A 16480-nucleotide genomic window follows, 5' to 3' on the forward strand; every position below is an offset into this window, starting at 1 on the left:
AATTTTGGCCCACTGTGTATTTGAGTTTGACACCCCTGCTGTAAACGGACCAAACTTCAGTCAGGAGAACAACTGAGATAATCCATCCACAATACGAGGTTAGTCATTAATATACTGCAACAACATGGGAATAGAGCAGCTGCCAGAGAATTCAACATTAATGAATCACTGGTACAGAAGTGGAGGAAGCAAGAAGAATGAGTTTAATAAAGTTTGATTTATCTGACTGCTTTGTTTCGCTTAATGTGCCTTATAATCCCGTGCACCTTATGGTCTGAAAAATACGTACTGCACACTGCAGTTTAATGTTGCAAAGCACCTCTTTTTAACTTCAGTGGATATTATACATGGTTATGCTCAGGATATGTCAGCCCATTTCTACTGGAAATGCCTTTTGGTTAAACTTTCAGCAAGGAATTTGCATTTGCACTGTTACATTTTTATAAAGCTTTAATGTACATAAAAACCAGCTTCTTGTTTTAGTGAAAATAAATGGAAGGTTGTCTTTTTGCGCTAGTAATGTTGTGGAGTTGTATTTTGTCTCGCATCAATTATATCGTCAGTTATATCGTTATCGCAAATTTTCAAATATATATCGTGATAAATATTTTTGGCCATATCGCCCTGCTCTAAAGCCAACACGGTTCACAGATGTCGTGTGAGAGCAGAGAGTGAACGTGTCATCAAACCACAGCCTTTGCTGTTCTGTGCGTCACATTATTTGAAGCCTTTTGTCTTCGACGTTCATTCCAATCACATATTTTCCATGAAGGGTTTCCATGACGATAGCAGCTAAAGGACAGGGCAGAGGTGGCAGCCATGTCTTTGGAGACGTTGGCCAGAATGTTTAAATAAAGATCCTGCAATGTTATTTCAACAATGTCAAAACAATCATGCAGTGGAAATGCGCTGAGCTCAAACACAGACGTCCTTCCACCCTCGCTGCAGTGCTGCACTCGACTGCACTGCAAACACGTACACAGTCTGGGCCACTTCAGCTTTAACAATATGAAACCTGAGACAAACAGAAGGAAACCACTTTATAAAAAGTGTGTAAGCCTGCCAACAGGGCTCCCTCTTCAATCATGCTTTCACCTCCCCAGTCCTAAAGATCCATTCTGATGTAGCTGCAGTAAAGCTTTGAGGCTGCAGTATGATGCTTGGTAGCCAGTGCTCTCTAACATGTCTTTATAGGCTCAGATACACGACAGTGAGCACGATGCACCGACTCGTGAAGGTGAGCAGAAAGCTCTCAGGTGCTATTTAATGGGAGCTAACATTATTAGCATGCACTCATTTTGGCTCACAGGAAGTGCTGAACATAACGTGTGACGTTCCCACAGGAACAGAGGAGCGGTCACGTGCACTGCTGCAGGCAGCCGGACCCAGGATCAGTGGACCACAGAACGGCGGCTCAGACCCAGAGCTAAGAGTCTTTGTGAATCCTTGATTCCTCTTTGACCGTGTCTGTTCTTGGTTGTCTTTGCTGTAGTAAATACTCTGTGTACTCTTTGTAGGGCTGTTTTAGTTTGGTCCCCTGTGTTTAGAGGAGTCTCTTCTTTACGGTTTCCTTATTAAGTTTTTTATTATTCTTTATGGTGAGGTTGGAGTTCTCGTGGTCTCGTGTGTTGTCTGAATCCTCGCTGCTGTTCCTCCGGGGATTTTGGTTTTCAGACTTTTCTATTTTCTGTATTATGAGCATTAAAAGCTTATGTCTGTCTCCTGCATCCTGCATTTGGCTCATATAAGATGAATTTGCCATCCACACAGCAGAACCTGACACAATCTTGACAGATGCATCTTTGAATCTCATGATTTCGTTTACCTGCCACTTCCACAATATCTCCAGGAACAATGTCTCGGGCTCTGACTCTCTGGACGCTCTTCTTGTCCTGTCGGTACACTTTGCCCATCTCTGGCTCGTACTCCTTCAGAGCTTCAATGGCGTTCTCTGCATTACGCTCCTGCAGGACACAGTGGCACGTCAGTTTTCAACATAGCTCATGTATGTTGGTATGTGGGCATCAAACATGACAGGAGATCACACACACACACAGAGGCCTAATCCAGGAAACAGAAAGCCAAAACGTGATTAGGTCTTTGGTTCTCTGTTGGTTATTTCCTGTTGACCTACAAACACAGCAGAAAATGAAACCGTTCAAAGTCCCAGGTATCAGTGACAGGAACCACCAACCTTTTATGAAAGGATTAATCAACAAACCTTTAATTGTGCTAATAAACTCCTGAAAGAGCGCTCAGCTCAGATGTCTCTGTTACAAACACACATACAAATGTAATACATGGAAGATGCTTTAACCATGATGCAGTACTTTACACTGCGTCCAGGAACAGGAAGAAAGTAATCCAACCTGTACAAGTATACTGCCCTGGTGTTACCATTAGCACGGTGTCTTAACTACAAATCAATTATTAATTCGATCCATTAATTGAAGCCAAAAAGCCAAATTAAGTTCAACTAATTATGACCTAAGCAGGGCTTTACAGGGTGACAAACTGCTGCTGCTGGTCCCAGTCCTGGATAAGCGGGGACGGTTACATCAGGAAGAGCATGTGGTGTCACATCAGTGCCAAAGCAAACATGCAGATCCATCTGCTGCGAGACCACTCGGGGAGCAGCTGAAAGCAAAGGCGCCTGAACTATCGACTCGTGGACAGCAACAGTGTAACTGCTTTGGAACAAATAACATCTTCGTTTTATAGTTTTTAGTTCATTTTCCAAATAAGCAATAATCCACTGCAGACGTTAGCGAGTGCACCAGCTCTCACAGAGCGTGGCATTTACAGTTTGGAAAAAGCATCACTCGAAGTGACACGAACACGTTTTTAGCTGGTTATGTGGTGGAGTAAATGAGGTCAGTGCGCAGCAGGCTACACATCGTTTATTTTTGGAAAGATTCAAGTGAGTACCTTAAGTGTGTGAAGTAACACAGTAACATAACCCAAACTGGTGAGGAAGGAGGTGGTTTCCTAGTGTTAAAGTGTGCGACTCAGGGCCATGCAGCCCAGATACGCACATATACAAACTGTAAGCAGCCACATTCTCTTAAATGGCAGAAATGAAAACATCATCAGCTGCCACAACACCTACACAGCAGTCTGCTATATGATCCCAACATTTAGAGATTCAGTCATACTGTTGCCAACATGACCTTATACTGATGAGACAATCAGCTGTGCACACACACACGGGCTTTACCTGCCATACACCCACGATAGCATTTGCAATGAGGATGAGGAGTATGACGAAAGGTTCGACAAAGGCTGTGATCGTCCCTTCACCTTCTTCAAACCATGCCAGGGTCTGGTGGACAGAGAAGCCACAGACAGGTGAGGGCCTACACACACTTCATTTACACTCTGCGTGTATAACAGATTATATGAATGAAGGAAAAGCAAAATTGTGACTCAAAAACCCAAAATAACTTCAGACCAAAGCCAGTGTGCCTCTGCATACCAGCATGATTAACCTGATATATGCTGTGTTATTCACACAAACAAGATTCATGAGCACTTTAACTGTGGAACTGGTTATGATGAACTTTGTGGTTTCCTTACGAATGAGATACATGCAGCCAGCAGCAGGATTCGAACCAGGAGATCCTCAAACTGCTCCACCACCAGCTCCCACAGGGACTTCCCTGCATGGACCAGTGCAGAGGAGGAAGAGGCAGACTGAGACTGAGAGGCACTGACAGAGTGAAAAACCTGGTGTCAGAAAGAAAAATACTGCAGAAGGAGATAACTCACCCTCTTCAGCTGGTAACTCTGGAAGCAAACAAGTAAAAAAAGAGGTCGGTCATTTGCAAAGGGAATAAGAAAGACAACAAAATGAAGCAAATGGGTCATCTGCTGTACACAACACAAAGGACACAGCTACAGTGACTGCCTGCAGAATTCATGAGATTCAGCCAAGTTACGAAAAACCAAGTCGATAGGAATAAATCAGGAGATGCCTCCGTGAATGCACAGAGGCTGAAAACCAACGTGTGCACTCTACATGAAGAAAGACTGAACGTGAAACCTGTTTTTTTGATTGATGAATGATGGGAGGAGAAAAGGAGACGGTGTGGCTCTGCTCGTCTGTAGAGTACACAGAGCTAGTGTCAGATAAAACTGCTTCACAGTTCAAATGGAGAATGACCACAACATCCAGAAACACATCCACGTTACTTCAGTGCGTGATGGTGCGTGTCCCTGATGTTTGCAGGGGTGCTTTTGCAAACATTCACTTACATGGCAAAGCTAAGAGAGCTTCAGTGACTCAGCTGTGCTGGAGACGCTAGCTGCCTGTACTAACAGGACCCTGCGCTGTCTGATGACCACATGTACGACACTGAGAGCTGAGCCAACTACCCCTGCTTTAACCCCGCGTTAGTGAGACTTTCTTTAAGGTGGCCTGTTGGACATTCTCATGTGATGTGAGAACGTAATCAAACTGTTTTTGTGACGTCAGGATACTGAACCCTAACATTAACTGGCAAAATGCTAGCTTACAATCAGCTGCTGTTGCTGAATCATTTCCAAGCCTTTGGGTCACATGTCTCTCTCTGCTTTAGATTTTTACTTCCTGTTACAACAGACAGTTGTGTTTTGTGTGGCCAATAATTAAACACTTATGTGTTACATCTTATTTCACAGTGCAATCTTCAGACACTTCCAGCACCAAAATAATAAAGCACACTCTCTGTTGAATCACCAGCTAATTATATTCACAGTACTCAGTCCCTAGCTTAGCTTAGCTCGTAGCCAACTTGCTAGTAGCATGGCCTCTTCACCTGTCACCTAAAATTGAATTGAATTGAACAAGTAAATCAGCCATCTGAGAGAAAGGTTTTTATGAGGTTTTTAAGCTACGGTGGGACCTGATTATTTTAGACCTTGTATGTGATAAGCAGGATTTTGAATTCTGGATTTAACAGGGAGCCGACACAGGAGAAATCTGCTCTCTTTCTACTTCAGTTTGATCTGAATTAAGAAGCAGAAAGTTAGCGGCCATCCAGGTCTTTATGTCTTTAAGACATTCCTGCAGTTTAACTCATTGGTGTGTGTTATCTGGCTTCATGGACAGATAGAGCTGGGTGTCATCTGCATAGCAGTGTAAATGTATGCTATGTCTTCTAATGATGCTGCCTAAGGGAGACAGAATTGGTAAAATTGGTCAAATGACTTGATGCAGCAGTTGTTGTGATTTGGTGTGACTTATAAGGCGTGCTATGGATGCGGCTCGTCGTGATGATTCGGCAGAACAACGTCTATCTTGGCCACTGCATTGAAGGTGACTTGGCAACAGTGTTGCTTCCAAACCAGCACCTGCTCCTATGTGTTTTTAATGTATTATTTCTAAGTTTATGAGAATACATTAAGTTGTTGAAGAGATCATTACACAATAATTGATGTATATTTATGAGCACAACATTTATTAATGGTAAAAATATAATTAATATTATATCTGTACCTGTAAGATCACAAAGTCGGACATGTAAGGGAAACAATACGGCTCTCTAAAGTCTACATGGTACCAGCAGACTATGAAACACCAAACAAAGGGCCAGTAATGATTTCCATATTTACCATTGGGTCCCCATCTCTCTCTGTTCTTCTTCAGCTGCTCACAGCTCAGACCTGTAGATTCATTTACACCAAAGAACCCCAAAACCTCCTCCACCGTCTTAGTATGAGCATTATCCATCACTGTGGTGAGAGAAGATGTCAGTAATAAGAGTATCAAACATTTACCACCAATAGTCTATTTGTACATAGTTGTATTTGCCTCCTTTCTCATTTTTTTGCATATTCGTCACACTGACTTGCTACAGGTCATCAAACAAATGTTACTGTTATATTGTTCAAGTACAAAATACAGTTTGTTAGATTAGGATATCTGTTGTTAACGGACAAACTCTATCTACACCTACCTGCCCTGTGTGACAAATAATTGCCCACTAAAGCTAATAACTCTGTGCCACCCTTGGCAGCAGGAACTGAAATCAAGCATTTGTAATAACTATCAATGTGTTTTTCACTTCACTGTGGAGGAACTGTGCCTCAAACCAGCATGAACACCCTGTTTGAGGTCATGCCAAAGCATTGCAATTGAATTCAAGTCCCATCAGAGGTGGCCTTGCTGTTGCTGCACAGCCCAGGTGTGTTTGGGCTTCCTGACACTGATGGATGGACATTCTCCCTCAGGTTCTGGTCGTGGTCAGAATTCAGCCAGGTCCTGAAGTAGCAAAGTAGCCCCTGACCGTCACACTAGCACCACCATGTTTGACTGTTGCTACCATGATCTTTTTCTGAAATGCTGTGTTAGCTTCACTAACGCAAGCCCTGTAAAAAGTTTGTCTCATCAGTCCACAGAACATTTTCCCAAATGTCTTGGGAATGAGCGAAATGATCACTGCCACTGTAGATCTCCCACAGATGCAACGTTTGCTCTCTGTCTTATTGATGAATCATGAACCTCAACTAGGGTAAGTGAGGAAGCAGTTTACATGTTGTTCTTTTGTGTTGAGTCGTTGATATGCTATTAGTGTAACTCTGATGGGCCGGATGATCTGATATCGTCGTATCGGTGTTGTTCCCAGATCATCATGAAAATGTTCCAGGTTCAACATTGCAAGTGACCAATCACATTGTTGTGACGTTATTCTTTTGCGCGCCAAGCCATTCGTGCATTTATGAAATTCCAATGTTGCAAGGACAATATCAATTCTGCTCAGCGTTTATTAAAGGGTCAGGGTCCGTTGATCGGCGGACAGAGGCGGTTTCTCGCAGCTTAAGTACAGTTTTTTGTTTTACGGCGGTTTTTCCCGAAGTCGCAAAAGTATGACGTCACCACATTCTGATTGGTCACTTGTTGATCCTGGAACAACATTTTCATGATGATCTGGGAACAACACCAACACGACGATATCAGATCGTGCCTGATGGGCCAGCCATTCCTTGGAAGATTCAGCACTGTTCCAGGTTTTCTTTATTTGTGGATAGTGGCTCTCACTGCGGTTCGCTGGAACCCCAAAGCGCAGGAATGGCTTTGTAGGCCTTCCAGACTGGTACATATAGATGACTATAGATGAAAAAGACTTAGCATATTTAATGTTTAAATTAAACCAGTAATATTATACAATTATAAATAATGTTAATAGTTTGCCACCGTTCATTTGCTTTATGATTTAGGTTCTAAAATAACAAATGTTTAAAAATGAAGAGATTGCCTATTATGCCCATTGTAGTCCAGCACATCATGTCAGAGACCAGGAAACAAAGCATTACCGTATTTTCCACATTTGAAAGAAACTTGCTGGTTCAAAGTGTTTCACAGCATGGCAATAGAAACCGTTCCAGCATCAGATGGCTGGGGAATCAGACGTACCATACAGCCAAGCAACCAGGCTAACTGGAACCCGCAGAGACAGACGAGCCCATGAGACGGGAATTATGGTCATGGGACACAAGCTGGCACTAAAACAAATATCACACTGGATGCTGTTTTATTTCTGCTGTATGAGTCTGGTCTTCTCACGAACCCTGTGTGGATTTGGGCTTCCCAACTCCATTAACAAGTGTGACAACTTAAGGCTGAATTAGATGAAGATTGGAGGCCTTTTCCACACAAACCATCTAATGCACCAAGAAGGTTTTCAATAATTTAAAGGATGCCTGTTGTCCCCATCATCCCGGCCCACTAATCATCACCATGCTGTGTGCTGCCTGTGACAATCAGGAAACTTTGAAGTGCAACATGGTAAAGCACATATGCGCAGCCTGTCACAAAGACTTTATTCTCAGGATATTATTAGTTGTAGACGCTCCAGGCCAGGCTGACACAGGCCCGCGTTAGATCATTACTGTCTTCTGCTGCTCTATAATCACCTACTATCCGTCTGAAAATAATAAATATAATCCAATAATATTCCACACAGATTTCTACTACCACACACTATAATAAAGACACTTCTGTCCATTTGGTTAATGTTAACATTTAGCATTCAATATTTGGCCGTTTTCCCGATGAGCCTGGCCTAAATGCTGGGTTATATTGGAGATGTAGCACTGATTTGTAATGGCAACACAATTAACTGCCTATAATAATATAGTATGAAATGACTTGTGAACAATCACTGCACACTGAAATCTGTCGAGCTATAGAGCAGCAGTTAGCCAGGGAGCGACAGAGTCGCGGCTAGCACGCTCGGCAGCTAGCGTCCGTTTGGACGGATAATCCTGCGGAGATGAACAGGTTGCTTACCAGTCCGTGTGTCCGCTGCCCCGGGAGTATCACAGCACCATGCCTTCTGGCTTTACCTCCTCACGGCAATCAAACAAAGGTGGCAGGAAGTAATTTTTAAACAGCCTGTTCCTTTTCTCTTATCTTATCACAACAGTCTACAGAGTTACGTGACAGCCGCTCATGAGTGAAAAATCATCGTCAACAGATTTCCACTGCAACAGCATCCAGTCGTTCCCGAGCGGCTAAAGGTTGTATGTAAAACAAACACACCAGTGAACCGAGGCCTTTTAAAGGCTTCTCTAAATATGATTCAGGGTTAGTTTACCTATGCAGTACAGTAGTTATCGTTCTCCTGAGTACAGGAGGAGAGCGGCTCCGACAGCCAAACGGGCTACAGCATCCACCGTTATCAAGCTAGCCTCTCACTCACTAACTACATCATCCGGTAAAATCTTTCAAAGTAAAGACCTCTCCTAAAGAAATGACACAGTCTGTGATAAAATATAAATGAATATTTTACAAGCTAATGTTTAAATGACACTTTCAACGCTTCCCAAGTTATGCACAAACGATATCAACACGTTTAAGCCATTTAGTAAATCAAATTTCTCAAAGATCTGGATATACGGGCTGAAGCTAATCCAATCATAGGCCCGGGAATAAAGTCGATCACGCATGTAGACGGTCATTGTCCCGCCCACCGAAAGATTTACAACCTGAGTGCCCCGCCTCTGATGGCAGCCCGGAGCCTCTCCACCAATCAGCAGGTCGTGCGACTGCTGTCGCTCAGCTCTTCGAGTGACAGCCAATTAGCACCGAATGTGTGAGTAAACAACAAACCAATCAGGCAGCACGGAAGGCGGGCTAACATGTATGCAGAGCACTGACGCTCCATTAGCCCTACTCACCTCTCATCCTCTTCAGACCAGGAATTAAAAATCCAGCAGTTATAAAAACCCTGAAGCAAACAGGTGTCAGATTACAGAGCACATGGAAGAAGCCGAGGGAATTGATTTGTCCTTCATGTGTCTTTCACTATTTATTTCAACAAACAACATTAAACTTGCATAATAAGACAAGAATAAGTCAGTTTGGGTTCAATGTGTTTATTAAAAATATTACAAGCTACTAAACCACACAAAGACAACGGCAGGGTTTAGTCGCTGGAACATGGTTGCTGTTGTACAGATTTGTTTCTTCCTCTTTTCCTTTTCATATAAAACGCTGACGTAAAAAAACCCTGGTTTTGACTGCAGTTTGTTTGTGTCCTCCTCAGAGAGGATATCCACTCCACAAGCTGAAAGACAGAGAACACAATCGTCACTCAGCCAGTGAGCAAAAACAATGAAAGTACACTTGACAGTTCTCCAAGTGTTCCATCCATCAGTGATTGGCTTTGTAAGAAAACCTTAATCATGTTTAACTTGTTTTATGTGACATCTTCAAAATGAAGCTTTTTTATTCAAATCCATTAATATTATGTTATGAAAAATGCTGGCAGCTGCCAGTGCTGCCCTCCAGCCTCCTAGCAGATACGTCTATGGTATAAATGTGAAAATCTTAGGTGATTCTCAAAAAACTGCTGAAACGGACTTTGAAGATCAGGGAGATTCGAACTCATCCGGGATTTTTGGCAGATGCACGTGTATCTCCAGAGCCTACGTCACCTCGTTCTTGAGGTATTGTCCTCATGAAGAGGCTTTTACAGCTGAGGGGCACTTCTCTACATCTCCTTAGAGATAAAAAGAGAACATTTTTAACAAAAGAAACAATGTGACCTTTAATTTGCACACTATGTTTGTGTCTGTTACGAGGTGATGTGTCTGGAACCTGATGGCTTCATGAACCCTTCTGACACAAATCAGCTTTAAGCTGTCAACATCTGGGCTGTCACTCATCCTTCAGTAATGTTTATGACCCATCATGTTGTGGTCTTTTCAAATATTCTGGGGATACAAGTGTGTGTGTGTGTGTGGGTGTGTGTGTGTGTGTGTTACCCCAGGTTGTACTCTGGGTCGGCGTGGGTTTGTAGCAGCAGGTCTCTGATCTCCTCAGGTGGGTTCAGACCATGAAGCTTTGCTCTCTCCCACCTCTGCAGCCTGCTGATACCTGACACAGACACATCAGGATGAATCATTCAGTCACTTCAGTCTGTTTTACTGCTAGCAAAGAACGGACCCAAAACTAACGCAGTGCAGTGAGCATCAGGACAACAGGCGAGCACACACACACCTAGCAGGATTACTACGGCTTACATCACTCTGGTCACTCTGCGTTGCTGTGCTAATATGGCACAAAGCACTTGAACATCCCATTTTCTATTTGCACAATGTACATTTTCAGTTTTTTAATCTAAATGTACTTATTGTTTATAATGTTTTGCACAGTCGAGGATCAGCTCAGGACACGTTTCTGTGTCTGTGCACGTCTGTGGTCCTGCCTACAGACTCGTGGGGCAGTTGTCTTCTGTGGGCGGTCACGTCATTAACTGAAGTTGAGGCGTGGCTGCTTCGATCAGCAGGTGTGGAGGCACAGGTAGTAGTTGCTGTGTGAGTCTGCTCCAGAAAATGGAGTCCCTGAAGTAGACCTCCCCACCATGTTTTTAACTTTGGTGATTGAAATCCAAGAATCCAGTCTAATTAGCACAGATTACATTTAACACAAGCATTTTGTTAACCAAGCATCTTTTTGAAGCCATTCATCCAAATTTGTTTACATCTCACTAGATCAAAGCAACATGGTGGCAGCCAAAATGCTTAAGTTGAGAAACAAATGGACTGGTCTCACATACGGCCTCTCTGCTCCACTTATACAGACGTTTACCACGAGCCTGTCACATAAACTCACATTTTGTTCATGGTTTGTCCAACAGACAGACACACAGTCACACTGCAGTGGATGAATAGTGTGCAACTCCCTGCATGCTGATTCCTGCCTGCCCTGCTGAAACACCAGTGTCTGTCCACAGTGAACCAGGATTTACATTGGTGTGGAGAGAGTGGCGACCAAGAAATGAGCCCTAATCCCAAAACATCTTCAAACTCGACTGAAATCTGTGGCTGTCAACATGAAAACATGCCTTGTGGAGAAAGGCTTCACAGTCACGGGATTTTTGGACTACCTCCAAATTCTTAACTTCACCTTAAATCAGCAGCTTGAAACTTGGACGCAACTGGGACTTCCAACAGTACAATGGTGCCAAACACACATTACAACTTTGTTTTGGAATACATAAAGCCCTGACCTCAACCCTACTGTAAATTCGTACACTACGCTTAAAACCCAGCTCCGTGCCAGAAAACCAACCAATTCAAATGAACTCAACCAATCCTACCAAGAAGAGTGGTAAAATGCCCAGCCACAATTGTGCCAGCAGGCTGACGATGACTACCAACTGCGTCTGGACGAGGTACGACTTCCTAAGAGAAATTCAACCAAATACTAGCAGGGTGTCCGTATATTTTTACCTGAAATCCCAAATAAATGGAAAACTTGCAGGGCAATAATTTCCAGAGGAGTTAGGGGGGTTATGACCCCCCCAATAATCAGACCCAGCCAATCAAACCCCCCCCCCAATAAAATGATGAATTATCTTGCATAAATAGGCTGTTGATTTTCTTTACTCATTTCAGCTATTACCAGGAAAATAGCTGCATGTTTAATTATCTGGGAATTTACCCAGATTTATTTATTTATTCAGACAGAGCTCTTGACCGCCCCAAATGTTCAGCACAAAGTTACACCCATGAAAACTTGTATATCCAATTGTTGTTTTGAAGTTCATTAAAGGTGTAAGCAGTGTAATCATTCCACCTGGAAAAGGAACAGTTCAAAGGAATCAGCCCCAAATGATCATTTCACCTTTGGTCTTAATAAAGGTAAATAAACGTCTGACCACAGCTGCCCTGTTATAGTGATGACTGGGGTATGTCAGCGAGCGTAACAGATAAGGGGGATCGGGGTCATTTCCTGTTAATTAGGCCCATCAGTGTGCATTTTTGACAGGTTGCATGATGCTGCAGCACTAAGGTCTGATTCCACGATATCGCTCATTGTCTCCACTACAATCAGGCAAATTCATTACAAGCTGCAAGGTCAAACGTGTGTGAGTGTTGGACGTGTTTCCTCTCTTTGTTGTGATCGCTGTTGGAGTCGTAGTAAAAAAGTTACTGCACATGTTAACCAGAATCGTAACAGTAATGCAGCACGTTACTTAATTACACCCAGGAGAAAGACATTTGTTACACTACTCACTGCGTTACTTTCATGTTACTCTGTCTCATAATCATCATTTAACAATATAAACCTACAGGCTACCCCACACACCGACACACATCCCTGTCCCAACGAGGACACGCGTGATCGTTTTCTTAGTGTTTAGGTATGAACACAAAGCAAAGCTGGAAAGCAGCACAAAGAGACATTACAGCGACATTACTGTAGAACGCTGCAGACGACGGCTCACTTCATCACAGGGCCGGGCTTCACTCCACTTTAACATCACTCTGGGTTCTTGGCTAGCTTAGCGTTAGCATCCTGTCTGTGCAGGTGTTAACACCATGGTGCAGCTGATTCTGTCCAGGAGCAGTCTCCATTGTAGCATGGCACTCTCATCCTTTTGTGCAGTACAAATCGACACAGCCCCCACCGCAGGCCGAGCCATTATTCTCCTGCGAATCAAAACCAGCTGATCGCAGCGAGAGCGCAAGAAGCGATAAATGGGATCAGCTAACGATTCCAAGGAGCTGGACTGCTTCTCAATCTACCACAGCATGAATCTTACCTGTGCAGGGCCCAAAACTCCAGTCGAGGTCAAACTGTCGGAGCTTCTCCAGTTCCTCCTCTCTAACTCGGTCAGCCTCTGCTCACAGGAAGAAAGGGTCATGTGACAACAACACTCACATTAACATCAGGGTAAATATACTGGATGGATCTGCAATTTGGAACTTTCATAGAACACTCGTGCAGCAGGTTTTTGGACATGTTTAGACAGACAGGTAGATGTTCATGTGAGGGCAGTAAGCAAGCACTAAACTGATGAACCGAGGGTCACCGAGGGTCAGCATGAGATACATAATGACTATTTTTATTTGTGAATCATGGAAAGCTGCGTTTGCAGGGAATCTGTTTACAGTGACACCACAAAGAGTGCTGCTCTTCACCTTTCTGTGGGGAAGGAGGAGGAGTTGGGCTCTTCTCTCGCTTCCCTCCTTTTCTGGATCTCTTCACCACTTTGAACGAGTCCGTGATAAGTCTGCGCTTGGTTGTCATGGTGACCGATCCACAGCAGAAACACACCTGTGCAATGGGTTTTTGTTAAAAAGATGGAAGATTTCACATAAGAAACTCTCCTGCGAGCTCACCATCACTCCCTGATGTGATAAGGGCCGCCAAAGTGACGCGTTCAACTGCCAGTCAGCTATCGAGCAACATTTTCTTCAAATGAAAAAGAAAACGCTCGAGCCTAATGACTGAATCCTATATCTATTCACAACCTAAGAGTCGTGTTAGTAGCTGCTGCCTCATCACGCTCACCTTTTGTGTCTAAAAGTCTTTTCAGGTTTTTCCAAAGCTGATTGTTGGTATTTAAGCAGTTGTAAACGAGTTCTTGGCCCATCATTTGTGAAACGTTTCTCTCATGAATGACATCAAGCTATTTGTAGACAGAAAGAACATCTCTGTCACGAGGTAGAAGCTCTGATCAGTTCTTGGCTATCCAACGTCTATATAGCTGAATTTATGTAAATGTAAATATTTATATTGTAAGTGGTCAGTAAGGACTCACTGATTATAATTATACCTGCAAACAGCTCATTCTTTATTACCACTGTTTCAATCAGGAATAATTACGCAGTAATAGCGAGTCACAAGATAAAACGGTTTAACCCACAGTTAGTGGGTGTATCACGGCTCACGTGTGTAATATGCCACATGTAAGCTTACATGTTGTATTAGCATGAAGCTGCAAAACCGACCGTTGATTTTTCTAAAACACATGAAGGCGATTAAAAGCAAGCTCGTTAGTTTGGCCTTTGCCTCTAAATTCGACCGAAAAAGTGAACAATAATGATAATAATCATAATCATAACAATGACTCGTGTAGTTTTTGAACGCCTCTGACGTCACGCCCATGCAGTGACGTGTTGTGAAAAGTAGAAACGGGGACCACAGGTACGCCGCACAGGACTCACGCATTGACCAGCTATTACAGGTTTACTACCACCTGCCGATGACATCACTCCGTTTAGTTTCAGACCACTTCACTGATTTCAAGAACACGGAAGAGTCACAGTGTCCCTACTTTTCCACATCCACGGGCGCAGGAAATACGGTTCGCCGTGAAAAACACGTTCGTGTTTCACCGTCAATCTAAGGTCCAGCTTCACGTTTTAGCCGCACATCCTTCTGTGACCCAGCCTATTTATTTACGTGCGCTGTGATGGACATTTGTTTTGGTCTGTATCTTTTCACTTAGCCTAATAAATCATGTTGAGCTGTAGAGTGCACCCTGGCCTTCTCCTGTGACACGTCGTGTGTTTGGGCGGCCCCTGTCAGCCCCACAGAGGCAGGAAGACCCGAGTGTCCTTTGAACTTACCTTGTTGTTTAAGCGATAACAGCTGTTTGAAACAGATCAGCGCTTTCTCTTTTCTCAGGCTGCAGCACTTTCTTCTTCTCCCATCGTCACTGCGCTACACTGAGCCGGGGTCACTCCTTTGCTGCCACCTGTTGTTTGCTCTGCGTACTGCAGATCAGTGTGTTAAAGCGATGGGAATTCCGGATCTATTTAGAGAACCGGCTCGTTCGGCTCAGTTCACTACAAAGAGTCGACTCTCTCTCTCTCTCTCTCTCTCTCTCTCTCTCTCTCTCTCTCTCTCTCTATATATATATATATATATATATATATATATATATATATATACATATATATATATATACATATACATATATAAAGCTCTGACTTGTATTATGAGTATGATCCACATCAGCCAGGCCGCTTTGCTAGCTAAAACACTGGTGTCGGCACATAAGAACGCTGTCATAGCCTGTCAACAACGTTGATTAGCTGCGTATATACGAATGTGAATCGCATCATTGGCTGGACTATGGGATAAGGTGGCATCGTTCTAATCCCATACAGGAGCAGCCAGTCACTTACTGATTAACACTGCAAAACAGAATTATTGAAGTTTTAATTTAATTTCAATTCAGGTTAGATTTTTCTTGTGCGCAAAGCAGATTTTCTGTGCGCAGAGACCGTGCCAGCAGTGCGCAATTGCGCACGTGCGCAGCTTAGAGGGAACATTGCTCCCAACCAGGGTTTTAATATTTTTGCATTTTTCATTAGTTTTTATTTTTATTTAGTTTTGACTTCAGATTTTCAATTTTATATCAGTTTTAATTAGTTTTTACCAATTGTTTGCTAGTTTAGTTTAGTTTTTATTTTTTTGAAAATCCTTAGTTTCAGTTTAGTTTTGATTAGTTTCAGTTATAGTTTTAGTTGTGTTTGCAATAATTAAGTGTAACAAAATCCCAGTTTCAGCATATCAGTCATGCTCTTCTGCTTATCCTTGGGTATGTTACTATTCCAGCTACCATACCCTACACCCTGGACAGGTTGCCTGTCTGTCGCAGGGCTAACACGCAGAGACAGACAACTCACATTCCCACCTATGGGTTCTTTAAATAAATAAATAAAGGCAGATGAACAACCATTGATACCAGGCAACTATAAAATGTATATCTTGGCCCCAATGAGACTATTAACTCTTGCAGCACCGGGTGTTCGTAATTTTGGTTCAAGTGAATTGATAAACTTTTTGAAGGCAATTGACTCACACAGTTATGTAGATGTCCCCGTCCTGTTGTCTCGGGATGCATCACGCTGCCTTGCCTGGGGTTAGCTTCTGTTTCTGGGGATGAGGGTTGAGTGTGCTCCCTTACCTTCTCAAGGTAAGCTAGGTTAGCCTTCTTGTGTGAGCTTTTCAAGTGCACTTTAAGGTTTGTGGGATTTTTTTCCCTTTAGAAATGTCCCTCATAATTTGTCTCTTTCCACTACAAGACACTTGCTTTATCCAAAACACAGTCATATTCAAAGTAATCCCAAATTGGACTCTGGCGCTTTCTCCCGACTTTTCCTGACATGATTCTGCGCGTGGACGGAGCAGCAACACAGACGACTCGACTAACGTGCTGCCACCTGCTGGCACAATGAGACAGCAAGAAAAAAA

At 43.1% G+C, this 16480-nt stretch overlaps 2 protein-coding genes across 4 annotated transcripts in view; both read right to left on the minus strand.

The window, feature by feature from the left end:
• Window positions 1–8907, minus strand: part of LOC113024801 (sarcoplasmic/endoplasmic reticulum calcium ATPase 2) — a 21066-nt gene extending 12159 nt beyond the window's left edge. Inside the window, exons 1-6 of one of the 2 annotated variants that reach the window (XM_026172143.2) lie at window positions 8270–8907; window positions 5593–5712; window positions 3769–3786; window positions 3577–3659; window positions 3218–3322; window positions 1826–1964 (exon numbers count right to left, since the gene is read on the minus strand). In XM_026172143.2, the coding sequence (XP_026027928.1) occupies window positions 1826–1964; window positions 3218–3322; window positions 3577–3659; window positions 3769–3786; window positions 5593–5710 (463 nt within the window). In that variant the 5' untranslated portion in view covers window positions 5711–5712; window positions 8270–8907. The remainder of the gene's footprint in view (window positions 1–1825; window positions 1965–3217; window positions 3323–3576; window positions 3660–3768; window positions 3787–5592; window positions 5713–8269) is intronic. The other variant, XM_026172144.2, reaches the window with a different exon arrangement.
• A 434-nt stretch (window positions 8908–9341) lies between these two features.
• Window positions 9342–14984, minus strand: pold4 (DNA polymerase delta 4, accessory subunit). 2 transcript variants are annotated; one of them, XM_080303286.1, is made up of 6 exons: window positions 14848–14978; window positions 13414–13549; window positions 13035–13112; window positions 10249–10360; window positions 9845–9983; window positions 9342–9548 (listed from the first exon to the last, which is right to left on the minus strand). In XM_080303286.1, the coding sequence occupies exons 2-5, from the start codon at window positions 13520–13522 to the stop codon at window positions 9869–9871; spliced, it is 414 nt and encodes a 137-aa protein (XP_080159412.1). In that variant the 5' UTR covers window positions 13523–13549; window positions 14848–14978; the 3' UTR covers window positions 9342–9548; window positions 9845–9868. The 2 variants fall into 2 exon arrangements, with proteins under 2 accessions (XP_080159412.1, XP_026027931.1); XM_026172146.2 differs by lacking the exon at window positions 9845–9983 and having other exon boundaries at window positions 14848–14984.
• Between the last annotated feature and the right edge of the window lie 1496 nt (window positions 14985–16480).

The sequence above is a fragment of the Astatotilapia calliptera genome, chromosome 6 (genome assembly GCF_964374335.1).
Source record: "Astatotilapia calliptera chromosome 6, fAstCal68.1, whole genome shotgun sequence".
Lineage (NCBI taxonomy): Eukaryota > Metazoa > Chordata > Actinopteri > Cichliformes > Cichlidae > Astatotilapia > Astatotilapia calliptera.